The sequence below is a fragment of the Triturus cristatus genome, chromosome 6, assembly GCF_964204655.1.
Source record: "Triturus cristatus chromosome 6, aTriCri1.1, whole genome shotgun sequence".
Lineage (NCBI taxonomy): Eukaryota > Metazoa > Chordata > Amphibia > Caudata > Salamandridae > Triturus > Triturus cristatus.
In genome coordinates, this window is record NC_140589.1 from 1,247,036,751 (window position 1) to 1,247,057,090 (window position 20,340).

The following is a 20,340-nucleotide window of genomic DNA, read 5'->3' on the forward strand; positions in this document are numbered from 1 at the left end:
CAAGATGCACAAAAAAGCTTACCATTTAGTTCATGGGGCATCAATATTCAAGAAGGAGCATCACATATATATATAAATTCAACAATCAAATATTGAAGTCCAAAAGAAAATAAAGGAAGATCCTTAGGATATCTGCTTCATGTTCTGATCTTTATTTTGAATGATAGTCATGCCATCAAATGTCATCCAACTTCACAAACATTAATGTTTATACAGCCAATGCGTTTCATCCTCCTTTAGGACATCATCAGGGCTCTAATCTGTGAAGTCTTTATATCATCATCCTATTCTTGATCAGACAACCAATCTTTTATAGAAAACTATTCCTTTTCAAAGTCAACCAGATTCGATATAACCGTTTCCTCCAAATATAGTCCTCTGTCCTTGTCTATATTGTGTAAATCTCTCCTATGATCACAATAGTTGTCTTCCCGATGTATTCAAGCGTCCTCAGTCCGGCCCGATAAATCCTGAATTCCGGATTTCCTTTATTTTCTTTTGGACTTCAATATTTGATTGTTGAACTTATATATATATGTGACGCTCCTTCTTGAATATTGAAATCTTTGGATGTTATTGTGGCTTTGACGGTGGGCCACAAGGAGTTGAGCGTTCCCATCCACAACAATAATTGTTTTGATAATAAACTCTCCAGTGCACACTGGGATTGACCCTCATCATCTTATTATTTCTTGTCTAGTTCCAGGGGTATTTCGTGCATTTAATTGCTGATCTTTTTAGCCAAGTGTCCCACTCTTTGTTAGGTGAAGAGGTCCTGTTGACTTAGTCATAAATGTCATGTGGATCAAAGACTATTCATAAGGTTTGCAAAACCCAGTCAACAGACCCAAAAAAATTACTTCACCAAATGCATCAACAAGGAAGGATAAGAGACAAAATTCCTTTTCAGCACCTATCAGGAAATGGCTATTCCAGAAGTTTTTAAGTTTTTATTGTGCGCTATGAAGCTTCAGAGATTTCTTTAACATAAATTTATAAAAAATCTTGGACTCCATCTCACTCAGCTGCAATCTTCTTTGTTCCCTCTCTAGACATCTGTATATCTTCAAGGTTTCCTCTCTGCTTTCCAACTAGTTGGTATTAAAGCACCTAACATAGAGGTTGTGAAGGGCACATAAAGCATTATGCTCAGGGCTGACAACATGTGCATGAAATATGCATTCATCTACAAGAAAATTGTTCCCATACATAAAAAGCATGTCATTTTCAGTGCTCTCCTGAAGGAGACAATAGAAAATGCTCAAGGTGCAACTTGCTAATAACTAATTGCTAACCCGCCTTAACCCTGCCAAATGTCAAAAGAAGAGATGAGACGTAAATTTAACAGTATACGTGGAAAAAAAATCAACATTTCAAACCACATACAATAAACTTTGTGGCCAGTCCTGGGAAGAAAGCCTGAACTTGTGACTATCCTGAAGGTGTTCCTCCAAACTCTGGAGTAAGACAAGCATGTCACTCTAATACTCAACCGCTCAGCATGCATTTAATACAGTTGATCTCACCAGATGCGTATTGAGAAGAGTACCATGGAGCATTTCACCAGGACCTTGCCATTCAACTCCATCATTTACCATTGTACATGCTCCAGAGGGCTTTTTTACTACAATGTTCTTCCTGTTCCAGTTCCCAACTACCATCCAACTCAATAACAAATCCGTAAGCCAGCCAAAAACACAACATAGACCAAAGAAACACTGAATGCCTACAATACACCTTTCAATTAAAAAAAAAAACAAGTTTCCTATGTGAAAATGAAACATAATCAGGGATAAAAGGTATTGGAAGGAAGAGATGTCACCAAGCTTCAATTCAAGTAGACCACATGCCAAGGAATCCCCTCATCCACATATCTGTAAGTAAGAAACATATTCAACAATGGCATATTATTGGCATCCAAGATGAGTTGCGCAAAGTTGCTAATACACGTCTATTTAACCTTTGGAAAAACTACCCATGGCTCAAAATCAACTATTAGGTGGAGCAACAAGTTTCAACATGGTCTTCACAGGGCTACCAAAAACACAGATAACAAAAACTATACATGGCAGCCAAACTATGAATATATCTTAGGAAAGCAAAAACCAAAGGAAATGATGGACGGAGCGTTGAACACTGCAAGCACTCACCCCCAGTCAACTGATCTGGGTTTAATCCATCACCGTTCTTTAGCCCACTCTGCCACCCCAGTTCTGACATGGCCATATACAAATCAGTCTGACCCTGTGCCTCATGGGAACAGTCCAGCCCGAACTGCCAAGCCATGTCTTCCCTGGACTGGAAACAAGCTTCCAAGGACCGGTTTCTGGCATTTCAACCGTCTTCAGCCAGGCTTGCTTGAATCCAGTGGCAAAGTGAGCAAGGGACTCACGTCTGAGCATACCCTGCCATCTTATGGCGAACAAAGCAAAAACCAAAGGAAATGATGGACGGAGTGTTGAACACCGTAAGCACTCCCCCCAGTCAACTGATCTGGGTTTAATCCATCACCGTTCTTTAGCCCACTCTGCCACCCCAGTTCTGACATGGCCATATGCAAATAAGTCTGACCCTGTGCCTAATGGGAACAGTCCAGCCCGAACTGCCAAGCTATGTCTTCCCTGGACCGGAAACAAGCTTCCTAGGACCAGTTTCTGGCATTTCAACCGGCTTCAGCCAGGCTTGCTTGAATCCAATGGCAAAGTTAGCAAGGGACTCACGTCTGAGCATACCCTGCCAACTTATGGAGAACAAAGCAAAAACCAAAGGAAATGATGGACGGAGTGTTGAACACTGCAAGCACTCACCCCCATTCAAATGATCTGGGTTTAATCCATCACCGTTCTTTAGCCCACTCTGCCACCCCAGTTCTGACATGGCCATATGCAAATCAGTCTGACCCTGTGCCTCATGGGAACATTCCAGCCCGAACTGCCAAGCCATGTCTTCCCTGGACCGGAAACAAGCTTCCTAGGACCGGTTTCTGGCATTTCAACCGTCTTCAGCCAGGCTTTCTTGAATCCAGTGGCAAAGTGAGCAAGGGACTCACGTCTGAGCATACCCTGCCCACTTATGGCAAACAAAGCAAAAACCAAAGGAAATGATGGACGGAGTGTTGAACACTGCAAGCACTCACCCCCAGTCAACTGAACTGGGTTTAATCCATCACCGTTCTTTAGCCCACTCTGCCACCCCAGTTCTGACATGGCCATATGCAAATCAGTCTGACCCTGTGCCTCATGGGAACAGTCCAGCCCGAACTGCCAAGCCATGTCTTCCCTGGACCGGAAACAAGCTTCCTAGGACCGGTTTCTGGCATTTCAACCGTCTTCAGCCAGGCTTGCTTGAATCCAGTGGCAACGTGAGCAAGGGACTCACGTCTGAGCATACCCTGCCAACTTATGGCGAACAAAGCAAAAACCAAAGGAAATATGGCTTAGCAGTTCGGGCTGGACTGTTCCCATGAGGCACAGGGTCAGACTGATTTGCATATGGCCATGTCTCAACTGGGATGGCAGAGTGGGCTAAAGAACGGTGATGGATTAAACCCAGATCAGTTGACTGGGGGTGAGTGCTTGCAATGTTCAACACTCTGTCCATCATTTCCTTTGGTTTTTGCCTTATATCTTAGGAAACACGACAGTGTTAAGCTGCCTTTGAAAGGACTGCACTGATCCCATTTGGAATAAAGTGTGAAATAGAAAATTCCCTGTGCAATAAGCAAGGCCTATTGGAACAAACGGCCCAATTTTTCTTAAAGCTCCATGCTAAACTCCCCTAGTAATCTATGTTTGTCCAACTTCCACCTTATTTCACAAAGGATTTTCAAATTCCTCAAAAATGGCAGTCGATCACTGTGTCCAGGGTCCCGGAATTTAAACTGCCTAAAATCAAGCATGAGATGACAATTAAGCCACCTACGATTCGGGAAACTTCAGAAGACTGAGCTCTTCGGATTGCCATTCCACAGAACAGTTGTAATGACCAGAGCAGCGATCAGTCAGGGCTTGCACGCTGCACATCTAACTAGACTCCACCTGCCCTAACTCCATTCCCTAGTTGCTCACTTTTACTACATCATAGTCGCTAGAGGGCTACATGTGGCACTACATAGAATTTGAAAAATAAAATAATATATTAAGTTACTCAAATGTAAGCCATAGACTCATTCAACTGTCCTGTAGTATAATCAGTCAGTTCACCCTTACATTTTTTGTCATTCAGATTCTAAAACTTCTAGTCGTATCTTCTGTTAGTTTCATAAGCAAATATACAATATTAGGTACCAATTATGTTCTGATTGCCACTTGATCTAGCTGCTAAATAATAGCTCACTAATAATTAGTGCAATGATTAAATTATTGAGGTCCTTCCCTCAAATGATATTTGACCTCCAAGAGTGTAACTTACTCCTTTTGAACAAAAACTGAAAACAATAATTCATGATCTGTTCTTTGAAAGCTCTGGAAGTACCTCTTTGAGTTCTTTGTACTAAAACAGTTTTTAATATGTTGTTGAAATATGTCAATTGTGTTGTGTTACAGGTACTTTTGCACCCTGCTTCGATGACATCTGGGTGGTACGACTGACTTATCAAAATGTTCAAAAAATATATATAGAAAAACTACATATGCTAATGATTTCAAAGGGCTCGTCTTGTTTTTTTGTCAATCATGTACATGTATATCGACCAATGTTTCTCAGAGATTGAAGAAATAGCCCTTGCTACTACTTAAGTATTTTTTTCTGATTTTGTTGTCTCGTGTTCAGGTGACAGCCAGACCAGTGATGAGTTAAAGGAATGTTACTATAACCTCAATGATGCCAACTTCTGCGACAATGTGCTGACGTCCAACATCACCAAACAGGAGTGCTGTTGCACCCTGGGGGCTGGCTGGGGAGACAACTGTGAAATCTTCCCCTGCCCTGTCGCTGACTCTGGTAAAGACAACCTCTTTTAAGTGATGGCAGTTGAGGGTGGTTGGCTCTGTTCTTCATTTGCCCTTGGAGAGTTGTGTACACCAAGATTGTAGACTGACGGGAGGGAGATTGGTCACAGAGCCAATGCAGGGTGAGGCAAGCAGAAGAGGAACCCAAAAATACACTCTCAGCATTCCAGTTTTACTCAAATCAATTGTGGAGGTCTAAGATATCTTTTTCTTTTTCTTCTTTTGGCCTGCCAAAATTAAGTTTGTAAAATTCTGACTTCGTTATCATAATAATGTGTTTCCCAAAACATCCATCCAATGCCAATTTCTGGATTTCATGTGAGGCATTATGATCAATGAGCTTATGTTATGTTATATTGTTAGCATTTGTATTGCACACAGACTTCCAGCTTTGTTTTGTAATATCACTGACATCAGAAGGTGCCTTCCACAAGTGACCTGTGGTCAAGTTGTCTAATGATACTGTGACTAAAGTGTTATACTCCACCTCTAGGGCCGGTGGCAATGGCTTAGTTAGTAAGTTAACATTGGGTGGCAGAGTGGTGTGCCGTAGTCATTTTCACTTTGCATATAAGCATACTTTAAATTGGTCAAATGCCAATGCCCAGCAGTTAGGGTATAACAAAAGGTGGCTTTACTACCTGTGTGGCATATTTTTTGGGTGTGTAGGTGGTGTTCTTAGAAACGAATATGTTTAATCATGACTTTTCTTTCATCTTTGATACCAGCGGAGTTTAAAGCAATGTGTCCCGAAGGAAAAGGATTCATCCCTACTCGAGAATCAACATATGATGACAGTGCACCGCAATATGAAGGTCAGTGCCGAGGTGCAATCATCTATGAAGAGGTGGCTCCCTATCAGTGGGACTGTATGCTTTTAATACCTCAGTATTATAAATTGAATTTAATTTGTCTCTCAGAACCACCAGCCTATGCTTCCTTCATATGGACAGGAAATACATATAAGCAGTATTGTTATTATTAGTTTGGCTCATCCTACTGTGATACTGATACCCATGAAAGAGGTTTTCTCACTGTCACATTAGATAAAACTTCTAAATGAGGTGAACAAAAATCTTCCCTTAGTATATGCTAGTGGAGCTGGAGCAAGTGTGAGGTTACTACAGAACTGCTAGTCATACAGCACTGAAGGGGTTTTACAATTTGTGGTTTAAAATCATAATTTGGGGGCGTGACAATGGCCTGGAACAAGGTGGACGCATGATTGTGCCCAGCCTTATAAGTCCGCACACACCGAGACCCTTGGACTTGCTGTAGCACTGCCATGACATTGCATCTGATTGTGTGAGCAAATCTGGCGGGGGACCCTGCTAGAAAGAGAATCCAGTCCCCACAGTGGAGCTGGTTTGTGACCTGGAAGTGGGAGCAGGCTAAGCACGTCTGGATCTCTGTGTCTTGGCCTACGCAGGAGGTGGTGGCTCTTGCCTGGATTATACTTGGGTGGGGTCCCATATGGCACCTTAACAGTGCAACCTTAGGGGAGAGTGATTGGGCCCCTCTCCTGGTGTTGAACTTTGGCAGCAGGACGAGCCAGGGCCTTGTGAACATTAGAGCTCACCCTCGGGCCATAGCAGCAAAATGATGACTAGGTAAAGGAGAGTCAGTGGAATAAATGAACACACATGCTAAGAGGGACTGCGATGGAGCATTTTAGTCTCAGAAAGAGGGTAAGACCATGCTTACTTCTGCTCCCAACAGCACCTGTGGAAGAATTTGACCCCTTGTGTTATAAGCTTCCCTTAGTGTCAGAATGGGGCACACATCTGAGCAACTGGGCCGAGTCCTCTCGGAGCCCTGGAACCCAGCAGAGACAAAGACATCAGACACACAGACGGGCCTTGTCCACACTCCCTACCTGGAGCTGATCAAAACAAGAAAGCAGAGACCTGGAGCCCAGTGTGTCAGATTGGGGAGGGCTGTGCCTGCTCCACTGTGAGTGGCAGGGTGAAACTCCTAACAGACATTCACCCTCCTGGGACATTTCTGACAGCACTCCGCACACCCCCTTTCCTTGAGACCCAGGGGATTAAGGAGGACTGCTGTCGGGTGCACTTTAACTCCCATGATTGAGGACTCTGCATTAGAGAACCACACACTGAGACCAGCGAAAATGCAGGGGACTTAGCTGGCCTCCATGAGAGCCATGTCCGCCAGGGGATACTCTAGAGAGCAACCCAGTCGAAGCTGTTGTCAACAGGAGACCTTGGTGTGGGATCTTTGAAGCCCCTGGCTTGCTGGATTTCTTGATCAACATGTTTTGTCCTATCAACATGTTCCCCCTGATACTCATAACAATGATTGCAAAATCAAGACATTCTTCAAACAAGCCTTACAATGTCAGACAAAAGATGAATGGCTGCAGAAGATAGAAGGAGAATAATTTAGTGGATCCTCTTTCTTCACGTCTTCCAAAAACTCAAGGAAGATATCAAGGGATTCAAAACTGATCTTCAACATGATCTACGGGCTATGCAATGCGATGTCAATGAGCTAGACAAAAAGGTGGGTCAGGCTGTAATGACCATTAGCAACATACAGAAGAAAATAAATGTTCGCGGCATATGAGCTGCAGATTACACACTGTGCATAGATCGCCATCTGGTGTTGGGCCCGGATGTTGCAGTTGTTTTTCTCTTGGAAAGTCTTTGGAAGTCACGAGGTATGTGACTCCTCCTTTGGATCGTATTGCGCATGGGCCTCGGCTCCATCCTCAGATTGTTTTTTTCCGTCATCGTGCTCGGATGTGTTCTTCGCGTTCCAGTTCAGAACCGTTCCAGTTTTCCTGTTCGGCGCGCAATCCTCCCCCCTTCGACAGTATTGTCTCGATCGCGTTCTCCAACATTCGACGCAACTCTCAACAACCTAAGTCTTCGATTCCGTTCGTCGACGAATGCCTTTGGGCCTACCTGGGCTCTGGTCCTGCTGATTGAAAGGACTCCATATAAGAAGTGTCCTCGATGTGGGTCGAAGTTTCCCCACACCGATTTCCATGAGGTGTGCAACCTCTGCGTCTACCCAGAACACGAGGCAAGGGACTGTCCAGCTTGCGCCTCCTTCCGATCGAAGAGGACGATCCGGGACCGACGAGCAAGGAGAACAATGGCTCACTCGTCGACTTAAGATCCCCGATGACATCTTCGAAGAAGGCGTCGATGTCCCGGAACAACATCACACCGAAGAAGGCCTCGTCAGCGCCTCTGAAGCTGACGACTCCGACGTCGAGGACATCACTCCGGCAGAGAGGGGCGTGAGTACAGACGTCGACCCAGACCCTAAACCCCCCTCCACGCCACTGAAAAAGGCTTCGGTCACGCCTTCAGGCCTAGGTACGCACCAAAAGACTGCTTCCCATACCTCGCTTCCGGGCCCGGTCAAGAAGCCCATCAAGCCTTCAGGCAGCTCGGGCTCGAGCCAGCCTACCCTCGGTGCCGAAAAAACATCATCGGCACCGACACCGAAAAAGAAAACGCCCCTTTCCTCATCCGTGCCGAGCTTGACACGAAGCTCTCGGCGCCGAAGACGGGCACTGGCTCCTCTGCACCGATAACACCCTCAGAGCCGAGCAAAAAGCCCAAAAGCCTCGACTCCCAAACCTCGAAGCCGAAAGCCACCTCGGAACCGAGGAAGTCAAAAGACACTGCTAAACCCCAGGGTTCGAAACCAAGAACCAGTGCCGAATTGACGCCTAAAAAACCCACGGCTCCGACACCATCGGCACCGAAGGATCTGCCCCTTACAGACAAACTGTTTCGACCCCATCCTTACCAAAAAACCCTTGTTAAAGATCCAAAGACTGGCCATTTGTCGCTTAGCACCAGAAAAAGACCACTGGACAAGCCTGCACCAGCTCCACCACCAAAAAGGAGAGACTTTGCCACCTCCCCTTTGAGGATTCCTTCATCTCCTCCTCCACCTCCTCCTCCTTCTCCTCCCCCACCTCATCATTCTCCTACACCATCTCCAGATGAGGATGATGATGACGACATTATCTACGACACAGGGGATGGGGCGGACAACCAACCAGCAGGGGACCCTACTCCTACAAGCTCCCCAGGCCCATGGGAAGACTACAACATCTCAGACGTCCCTAAAATCCCGCAGGATGAGCTTTACCCTTCTAGACCCTCCCCCCCCAAAGGACACCATGGGCTTTTACCAACTACTCCATAGGGCTGCCCGCTACCACGGGGTTGATCTCCACACAGACCACGTAGAGGAGGACTTTCTCTTAGATACATTTGACACTGCACACAGGTCTACCTCAATCCTGCCGATGCTTAAGGGAGTTATTAAGCACGCACCAGAGGTTTTTAAAGACCCAGTTAGGGCCAGGGTCATTAACCCACGTATTGAGAAAAAATATAAAGACGCCCCAATAGACCCACCGTATATTAAAGGCCCCGCACCACTAGACTCCCTGGTAGTCTCCAATGCGAGGAAACGTGCCAATTCCCAGGCATCAGGTGAGGCACCACCGCCAGATAAGGAGTCTAAACTCCTAGACGCCTCTGGTAAATGGACGGCGTCCCATGTGGCCAACATCTGGTGTATCGCTAACACCCAAGCGCTCCTAGCCAGATATGACAGGGCACATTATGATGAGCTGGAGACAATCATGCAACACCACCCTGATAAATATAAACATAAGGCCAACGAATTGATTCAAGAGGGCAAAAACATTACAAACACTTCCATTCGTTGTGCCCTCGATGCAGCTGACACCGCCTCCAGGGCAATTAACACCAGCACCCTTTTACGTAGGGATGCTTGGCTACGCATCTCAGGTTTCAAACCTGAGGTTCAAAGTTCCATTCTCAACCACCCCTTTGATGAGAAACATCTGTTTGGTCCTAATGTCGATATAGCCCTCAAAAAAATGAAGAAGGACACAGACACGGCAAAATCTATGGGAGCCTTGCAGTCGCAAGCTCCCAGGCGCTCCTTTCGCCGTTCCTCCTTTAGAAGCAACACCAGAGGCTACTCCTCCGACAGCGCCTCTACTTCCTACAAAACCCCTACCCAATCCACCTTCACTAGGGGTTATCAAAGAGGCAGTTATAGAGGTAACAATAACAAAGGTAGAGACAAAACTAACACCTCCCGCTCTGCCTCCACCCACACCCAGTGACTTCCCTCCACTTCCCCCAGACTATTGCACTCCAGTCGTGGGCAGACTCCACAATTTCCTTCCTGTCTGGGCTACCATCACCTCAGACAGATGGGTACAACAAATAATCCAATCAGGCTACTGCCTAGAGCTAACATCTACCCTCCCAACCATTCCACCCAAACAGCGCCCAATGTCAGAGGAACATTTGTCACTTCTAAAGCAGGAGGTAATCTCCCTCCTACAAAAAGATGCAATAGAACTAGTTCCTGCCCACCAACAAAACAAGGGAGTTTACTCCCTATATTTTCTCATACCAAAAAACAGATGGCTCTCTCAGGCCCATTCTGGATCTCCGACCCCTAAACCAATACATACACTCAGACCATTTTCCCATGGTCACACTCCAGCAGGTGCTTCCTCTGCTCTCCCAAAACGAATTCCTAACCACCATAGACCTCAAGGACGCCTATTTCCACATTCCCGTTCACACCGCTCACAGGAAGTTTCTCAGATTCGTAGTGGACGGTCACCACTACCAATTCAAAGTACTCCCCTTCAGAGTCACCACAGCCCCAAGAGTGTTTACCAAGTGCCTAGCAGTAGTGGCTGCACACCTGAGAAGACAACACATCCACGTCTTCCCATATCTAGACGACTGGCTTATAAAAGCCAGCTCATACAACCAGTGTGTACAACACACTCACGCCACGATCCAACAACTTCACGACCTGGGCTTCACAGTAAACTACGCCAAGTCCCATCTGCATCCCTCCCACGTACAACAATACCTCGGTGCCACCATAGACACCTCAAAAGCGTTAGCCTACCCCAGCCCTGCCTGAATAGCAAGCATACAAGCTCTTCGCGCCACAGTTCAACCTCAACACTCACTTCCAGCCCGAGTGTTTATGCAACTTATAGGGATGATGGCCACTTGCATATTCATTGTACCTCATGCAAGACTCCAGATGCGTCCTCTCCAAGAGTGCCTAGCACGCCAATGGAACCAAGCTCAAGGTCAACTAACAGATCTGGTGTTGGTAGACGGTCATGCCCATCGCTCTCTGCAGTGGTGGACCACCAAAATCCTTTCCAAAGGGCGACCGTTCCTAGAGCCGGTTCCTCAAATAGTTCTAACAGTGGACGCATCGCTCTCCGGCTGGGGAGCTCATCTACTACATCACACCATGCAGGGCAGATGGACACCTCAACAAAAGTTACTCCACATCAACCATCTGGAGTTACTGCCCATATTTCTAGCCCTGAAAGCTTTTCAAACACACGTCTCAGGCAAGGCTGTCTTAGTCCGCACAGACAACATGACAGCAATGTACTACATCCAAAAACAGGGCAGCACACATACTCTGCAGCTCTCTCAGCTAGCACAGACCATATGGAGGTGGGCCATACCTAGCACAATATGTCCCAGGAGTCCAAAACACCATTGCAGACCAGTTGAGCTGTCAAACTCAACAAATCCACGAGTGGGAACTTCATCCACAAGTTCTTCAACCATTCTTTCAAACGTGGGGGCAAACACAAATAGAACTCTTCGCCACCCACGAAAACGCCAAATGCTCAAGCTTCGCCACTAGATATCCACACCCATTGTCCAAAGGCAATGCGATATGGATGAACTGGTCAGGCAAATTTGCGTATGCTTTTCCGCCTCTCCCACTCATTCCATTAGTGGTGCGCAAACTACAGCAACACTCCCTAACTCTCATCCTAGTTGCTCCAACTTGGGCCAGACAACTGTGGTACACCACATTGCTGGAACTCTCCGTAGTTCTGGACCAAAAATTACACCTCTCTCCACGCCTCTTAACCCAGAACCATGGAGAGATCAGACACCCGGACCCAGCTCAGCTCAACCTTGCGATCTGGCTCCTGAAATCCTAGAATTTGGCTACCTTAATCTTCCCCTTGACTGTACGAACATCATTAAAGAAGCTAGACGTCCTACCACTAGAGCTTGCTACGCAGCCAAGTGGAAATGATTCGTGATTTATTGTCACAACAATAATATCAATCCCTTGGATGTGTCTATCCAACACATCATAGGCTACTTACTACACCTACAAAGATGCAACCTAGCCTACACGTCTATTAGACTACACCTTGCTGCCATAGCAGAGTATCTACAAAATAGACAGCATCTATCCCTCTTTAGAGTACCTGCCATAAAAGCCTTCATGGAAGGCCTCAAAAGAATAATTCCCCCTAGAGTGCCAGGTGTGGAACCTAAACATCGTTCTCACAAGACTAATGGGGCCTCCATTCGAACCTCTACATAAATGCGAGCTTCAATTTTTAACATGGAAAACAGCTTTCCTTGTAGCCATTACTTCCCTCAGAAGGGTCAGTGAGATACAAGCACTCACCATTCAAGAACCTTTTCTGCAAATGCATCATAATAAGGTTGTTCTCCGCACTAATCCAAAATTCCTTCCTAAAATCTTTTCTCCCTTTCACCTCAATCAATCTGTGGAACTGCCCGTATTCTTCTCGCAGCCACAAACCATTGCAGAAAGAGCTCTGCACACCCTAGACATCAAAAGAGCTTTACTCTACTAGATCGAGAGAACACAACCTTTTCGCAAGACCAAACGGTTATTCGTGTCTTTTGTCACCACCACACAAAGGCAACCCCATCTCCAAATTTGGGATAGCTAGGTGGATTGTTAAATGCATACAGATTTGCTACCACAAAGCAAAACAAACGCTATCTGTTCCCCCTAAAGCCCACTCTACACGTAAGATAGGGGCTTCCATGGCTTTTTTAGGGAACATCACCTTAGATGATATCTGCAAAGCAGCTACATGGGCTACACCGCACACTTTCACTAAACACTATTGTGTAGATGTTCAAACTAAGCAACAAGCTAGTTTGGGCCAGGCTGTCCTCAAAACACTGTTTCAAACAACTGCAACAGATACTGGTGGTCGCCGCTAAGAGGGGGTACTGCTACACAATCTATGCACAGTGTGTAATCTGCAGCTCATGTGCCTCGAACTGAATATGCTACTTACCAGTATGCATCTGTTCTTGGCATGTAGAGCTGCAGATCTACACACGCCCACCCGCCTCCCCCGGCTATCTTTATCTGTTCCAGTTTTATCTTATTTAGATACAGCACACATGTTTCTTACAAAGCTCCATCATTTCTCTGCTGGCGAAAAACAATCTGAGGATGGAGCCGAAGCCCATGCGCAATACGATCCAAAGGAGGAGTCACATACCCTGTGACTTCCAAAGACTTTCCAAGAGAAAAACAACTGCAACATCCGGGCACAACACCAGATGGCGAACTATGCACAGTGTGTAGATCTGCAGCTCTACATGCCAAGAACAGATGCATACCGGTAAGTAGCATATTCCTACTACAACAACGAATTCTTCATCTTGAATACCGATACATTTTGGTGCAAGAAAAATGTGAAAACCTTTAAAATAGATCTTGCTGGAACTGTATCCACATCTGAGGTATGCCTAACAGTTTTCCTGTTGCCAATCAACCATAATTCTTGTTTGATCTTTTCGATGCCATCCTCAAGAAACCCAGGGGTGCCCCCATTCACAATGAGAGATACCCCTAAGCAAAGCGGGGAAAGGACTCCTGATGTCCTAGCCTGCATTCATAAAATACACCAAAAAGCCGTCCTTCATGTCTAAGGCACGTTAAGAAGGCACAATCTCTTTGAAGGCACATGTTAGAAATTGGATTTCTAGTTGGCTAGGGCATGCGCCTAAGCCAGGCAGAAACCACCACTCTAGTCAGGACAAGGGAGTTACACACCGAAGATAAAACCTGCTCACCCCCTTGGTAGCTTGGAAGGGCAGTCAGGCTTATTCCAGAGGCAATCTGTAAAGCGTTTGCGCAACACATTCACACAGCAGCGACACACTAGGCACACCAAAGAAGAAACTCCATGCAAGGGTATATGAAAAATAGCCTTTGTATTATCCATAAAAACACATGACTTTACAGAGATTACATCAATCATTAGGCCATTCGGCGCCCTTTCATAATCACAAGGCTCATGGATCACTTGGCCAATCAGGCCACGGTCACGGAAACACAAGCAGTGAAACCAAGTAAATGCAGGCTGGTTCGACATATCTGGAGCCATGATAAGAAGCAAATTTCTCCCTGATATGATAAAAAAAGGTTTAACCACTTAATACTAAAAGTTGTAAACTATAATGTTTGAGGCTTTAATAATCCTTCAAAACAAATTGGCATCTTGGGGAAACTTAAAGCAACAAACACCAATATTTGCTTTATGCCGGAAAATCACATTTTGTGGGGATATAGAGTTAAACTGAAATCCTGACTTTTTCCTACGTAATAGCATGCAAATTCCTCTTCTGATAGAGCCGAAGGGCAATACACAATAGCACTAGAGGCTCTTTTATTGAAAAGGATTCTAAAACAGATAAATATGGATGGTTGTGCTGACTAATAGCCTTTCAGAGGGCAGACCAATGAGCTTTGCATCAGTCTATGCCCTCAATAGAGGACGGGAGGAGTTATTGAAAGATAGTCTTCCAATCCTCAGTGATTTTGCCTTGGGTCCTCTAGGAATCAAAGGGGATCTTAATCTAGCTCTGAATGCCTCTCTGGGCAGATCCCAACAATGGCATGGTGGGATCCTAGATTTATCATCCCAGAGGCAGACCTTGGTGAATGACCTGGGCCTGTTGTATGCATGACCCCCCCGACACCCTCCTACCATAGACTTTTCTCGCTACTCTGCAGCACTTCGCACAAACACTAGGATTGTCCTAATCATTCTAGATAAGAGATTAGGACATTGCCCGAAAGGAGTCTGACTAATTTATTCAAACTTCTCTTAGACCATGGCCTAATGGCACACATGCTCCAATGCGAGGGAGAGGTGGGAACTTATCACCGGAGCCCCTCTCAACAGAATCACTCATTATTGAAAGATCCGTCGATACGGTTTACGTCTATAAGAATCCCACATAATTCTTGTCCCTTAATAAAACATGGGAGGTAGAGAAATGAATCATTTAGGATCCCCTTTAGTAGGTCATTAGGGGGACCCTTTTTCAAGAAGCAGTAAGGCTTAAGTGTATTTTTGGAAACATCCTTAACGATGAAGGCTAAACAACAAGATGCCTTAACAACAAATGTTTTGCAACAAAAATGCATTTGCGGCAAAAGTCTTTTACCATGAATTGTTTTACAATGGATATGCCTTTACGACGGATGCCTTTTACCATGAAAATATAAGTAATTTTTTATGCGGTAAATGTAAGTATTTTGCAAGTAAGTAGAACGTATTTAAATATTTATGCATATACATTTTTATATTTTGGGGTTTAAGGTGGGTATGGATCAATGTAAATATAACGACTATGAGGGGCGAACTCTATACTCAAACATTAGATAGAGCAAGCTACATACCTAGTAGATAGGGGCTGTCTTCCATGATGGCAGTAATAAACTGTGCACTCTCTTGGGACGTAAGCTGCAAGCGTATCAGAAGTGCTGACACATCGAGGAGATCATAGAAATAGGTGCACTGTGCATCACTACCGAGGCCAAGGCCTGAGATTCCATACATACTATCAATCCTTGTAAACTGGAGACCACACCTCTCTACCACAGCAAACAGCATATTTGGACTATCTTCCTAAACTCCCCCACGGAGCCTCTTTCAAGCTAGCTATGCTTTACAGGTCTTAAAAGCGATCGTACAACTGAAATGCTCTAAGGCGCCAGGGCTTGATGGGTTCACAGCTTTTCACCTATACTTTATCCCATTTTAACTGCGCTATTCAATGACTTAACACTAAATAATGAATCCTCCATGGTAATAACTGAAGCCACTATTACACTGCTCCTAAAGCCGAGAAATCATAACACTCTGTGCATCATATAGACTCATTTCCATTACTTGGACCTATAAATCCTCACTGATTCGTTTGGGCAAATTCTTGCTTGACTTTATACACCCCGAGCTAGGTGGTCATATTCCATTTCACAGCAAGTGCAAATGCCAAAAAATCCCTACATCTACTAGATAGTGCCAAGAAAACGGTAAAGGAGACAATTCTCCTGTCATTGGGCATAGAGAAAGTTTTCCATAAAGTGGAAAGGGAATGCTGGTTGAGAACTAGGAGCAAGTTGTCCTGGACACCTGATTCTTAGGTTGGATCAAGGCTCTTTACCACAACTATCAGACAAGGATTCAAATAAATGGTCAGTCCTGCAGATTTCTACATATGACCAGGGGCACATGACAGGGGTAACCTCTATTCTCTCTTCTTTTTGATCTCTTTCTGGGACACCTCCTGTAGAAAGTTAGAGAGCACCCTCAAATTCAAGGTAGTTCCATTTGCCACGATGTACTTAAACTGCCCTTGCAAACTATATCATTCTCGCAATCAACAAGCCCATGCAGTGACTTTAGGGCCTTATCCCCTTATTAGATTAATTTAAGACAGTATTTAGTCTTCAAACTAAAATTACTAAATCCAAAGGATTGGTATTGGTATAAGAAAGTGACCTTGTCATGCTGTGTGAATTAAGGTTCAGTTTAGCTGCCAGAATAAAACACACACTTTCCTGGGTGGGAAGACTAGCTACTTTAAAGATGCTTCTACTAACACAAATCTTGTATATGTTCCAAACGCTCCCTCTGAGGAAGGACAAATTGAAGATGCTCACTCTGTTCCAGGTCCTTTCTGCCCTCGATCATTTAGACTGGATGGTAGCATTGAACCTGCAGGATATCTATTTCCACATCCCTGCGAAGCATACCCCAGGATCTATCTGTGGTTCACCGTGGGGCAGGTGCACTTTCAGTTTGCTGTGCTCTCATTTGGCTTCACCAGTGACCCTCGGGTGCGCACAAAAGTGATGGTCGTGGTTGCAGTGCATCTTCAGAGTTCTGAAGTTCCCGTCTTCCCCTACCTTGTTAACTGGCTGCTGAAGGTACACTCGCCTTTGACAGTCCTCACCCACCTCCAGACTTCGGCAAACATCTGACTCCTTTGCAGACACTCCCTTTCATCAGAGCTATTCATGATACAGTGCAGTTTTGTGCCTTCTCTCCAGAGAGATAGTTCGCACAATCAGGAGACGATCCTAATGTTTCAGGCTTCCGTCTTGGACCTCAGTGAGGCTGCAGGGACTGATGGCCTCCTGAAGCCCTGCAGGTCATGCATGCCAGGTGGCAAATGCAGGCTCTGTAGAGGGATCTGAAGTCTCAGTGGGCACAGGATTAGGTAGATTTCTTCACCCATGTTCAGATTTAGGTGGAGACTGCAAAAGGCATGCAACGGGGGCTGCTTAACCTCAATTGGGTCAGTGGCAGACCTCTGTCCTTACCCCACCAAGAGTTAACAGTGGTGATTCTGGGTTGAATGGTAGTTGCAAGTAGAGCATGGCACAAGGTATCTTCTGCAAATGGAAAGAACTTTGGCTCAATTCTTTCACCACTGCAGAGCATGCGCAATGTTAGCTCTTTACGTGCTTGAGTTTCCCATATTGTTCGCTCTCAGAAACGCTTTCCACCTAGAGTGGAGGTCGTGACTCCTGTATGCCTTTGTGCCGCTACCACTCCTGCCCCAAGTTCTGAAGAAGATCAGAAACTGCAGTGCCATCATCATTGTCGCACAGGATTGGGTCAGGAAAATGTGGTACCCGGACTTACTGGCATGAGCATCTGTCCTACCTTCAGGCTGCTGCTTCTGGAGGATATTCTCTTGCACCAGCAGGGCATGGTCCTGCACCCAGGCCTGTGCAATATCCATGCTTGGAGATTGAATGGGGATGGTTGACTGCAATCAACCTCCTTTCTGAGGCTGTAGAGGTCATCTTGGCAGCCAGACATCCTTCCACTAAATTGGTATATGGGACAAATTTGCAGCTGGGTGTGTTGTCAGCAGATTGACCCATTTCAAGCCAAACTTCCCAAAGTGTTGCTTTTTGTGTTGTGCATGATTCAGCAAGGACTTACCTTGGCCACAGTGAAAGGTTACTTGTCAGCTCTTTTTGCTTTTTTGCTGTTGCTGGATCAGCCCACTTTGCTTAAATCAACTGTTGTGATGCATTTTTTTAAAGTTGTGCAACATATATTTTCACTTACTCATTTCAGTATGCCGCAGTGGGACCAGGATTTGGTGATCACATTCCTGATATTTAAGCCCTTTGAACCTCTACGCAACTGTCCATTGTGGCTTCTAATGCTCAAGATAGTTTTTCTCATTGCGGTAACATCAGCTCCAAGCCCTTTCTGTCAATTCGCCATACACAACCTTTTTTTCAGACAAGTTGGTCTTAAGGACCTGAGTCTACTTTCTCCTGAAAGTGGTGACTCATTTTTATGTCAGGCACAGCATCACACTTCTGGTATTCTCCCCACACATCATCCCTCTAAAAAGGAGGAAAGACTCCATCGGTATGATCCTAAAAGTGTGCTCTGTTTTTTATATTGATTATGCCACACCTCATTGTGTAGACAATTAGCCCATTGTTTGATTCGTTGGAGCGAAAAAATGCAAGGCTGTGCAGAAGAGAACCATCCCTTGTTGGATTGTCCTCTGTAGTAAAATCTCAGAAAGCACTACTGTCTGAACAGCCAAGTCCATCAAGAAGGACACTCTGCCTGATCGGTCTTGGAGGTCTTTTTTGGTCTAAGCCAGTTCACAGGCCCACTGCTGAGGGGCTGCTAATTTGGTTTATATTAAAAAGCTGAGGAATATATGGTTAGAAGTATCCATCAGAAGAACAAGTTACTTACCATTGGTGACACTCTTTCTGGTGGATACTCTGTCTATCCGTAGATTCCTCACTGAGCCTCCCAATTCTGTGAACTGGCCATTATTTTCACCATCTAAAAAGGTCCAAAGCCTAGAGATCTGTACACTTCCACATATTCCTCGTAAGTTATGTACAAGGCAGTATTGCTTATATTTATTGTAGTAAGTTTACAATCTTCCATTGAATTGCAAAACAGCCAACACGTTTTTGCCACTATGTGCCTTTAAAGCCTGAGGCTTTTACTAGGCTCATAGCTTCCTATATAACAGTCCTCAAATCAAGTGAAATATCAGCCGTCCTTGAATTCAGCCCAATATCAGATGTCAGCGAGGAATATTCACAATACAAGAATTGCATAGTACAATGGGCACACACTTCATGAAGAATGTTTACAACATCAATTGTACACCACATCATGTAATTCTTGATTACTTCTGGAAAACGACCAATGACAATAAAGAGATTCTAAGAAAAATGGCAAACGTTGTTTATTTTGTTTGCTGAATTATTTGACAATACGTGCTACATTGAGCAACTATAGCAGATTGAATTAAACAGAATTTGCATCTTATCTCTCGCATATGAATTCTGGGAATATACACTCAATATTTTTAATTATGTTTGTTATAGTTTAAGTATATATCTACACATACACACACACACACACATAAATGAAGTCTTCTTTGATGGTTTAACCTGTTATACAGCCCCTGCATTTCCTTTAACTACAGGACAGGCCCTGGCGGGCTGGTCAACCTGGTCCAAGACTGCTCCTGATTACTCATTTTTCACCAATTCCTACCCAGGCCTTGCATCTTAAATGGACAAATACTTTTAGAGTGGTATCATTAACTTTTATAATGATATTTTCATAACAGAGGATAACCCAAATTATCACTCATTCTTTGATCTTATTGAAGAGCTTGAAAAGTATTCTAACATGGATGAGGGTTTCAGTGTGGTGCTTGCAGAAGTCTTTAAAGCTAAGCTCGAGGATTTCTCTATCTTAACAGCAGTGAACACATTTAGCCTTGATGACAGGAAGTATCATGCTTGCTCAAGGAATCCTAGGGGTACTGTATTCTCATTTGCTGTATTATTCCCTATGTAGTGCAACAGAGCTGGTATGGTCGCCTTACTAATGTTGCTACATACACTGGCAGGGGTTGTAGCTCTGTAATAGATACATTTTTTGTTACAAGGAATTTACTAAATCGTATTCTGAAGGGCACAATTTAGCCCACCATTTACAGTGATTACGACCTGCCTATCACTATGTTAGCAACCACTAAAGGCAGACCCAAGAAAGCGTTTGAAGACAATACTAAAAGTTTAGTTAAAGATAATGGGCAAAGGTGCGAGGGTGTGGAGAACAGCTTATATGGGAGACATCTTATGTAAGCTACCTGTGAATAACCAGGCCCTGGTAAATTGTTACCTGTCAATGGACATAAGTCCCTCT

General features: G+C 44.7%; 1 protein-coding gene across 1 annotated transcript in view; it reads left to right on the plus strand.

The window, feature by feature from the left end:
• Positions 1-20,340, plus strand: part of LTBP1 (latent transforming growth factor beta binding protein 1) — a 1,238,788-nt gene that overhangs the window by 1,106,046 nt on the left and 112,402 nt on the right. The window contains exons 29-30 of the mRNA XM_085612185.1: positions 4,771-4,941; positions 5,678-5,764. Coding sequence (XP_085468311.1) covers positions 4,771-4,941; positions 5,678-5,764 — 258 coding nt within the window. The remainder of the gene's footprint in view (positions 1-4,770; positions 4,942-5,677; positions 5,765-20,340) is intronic.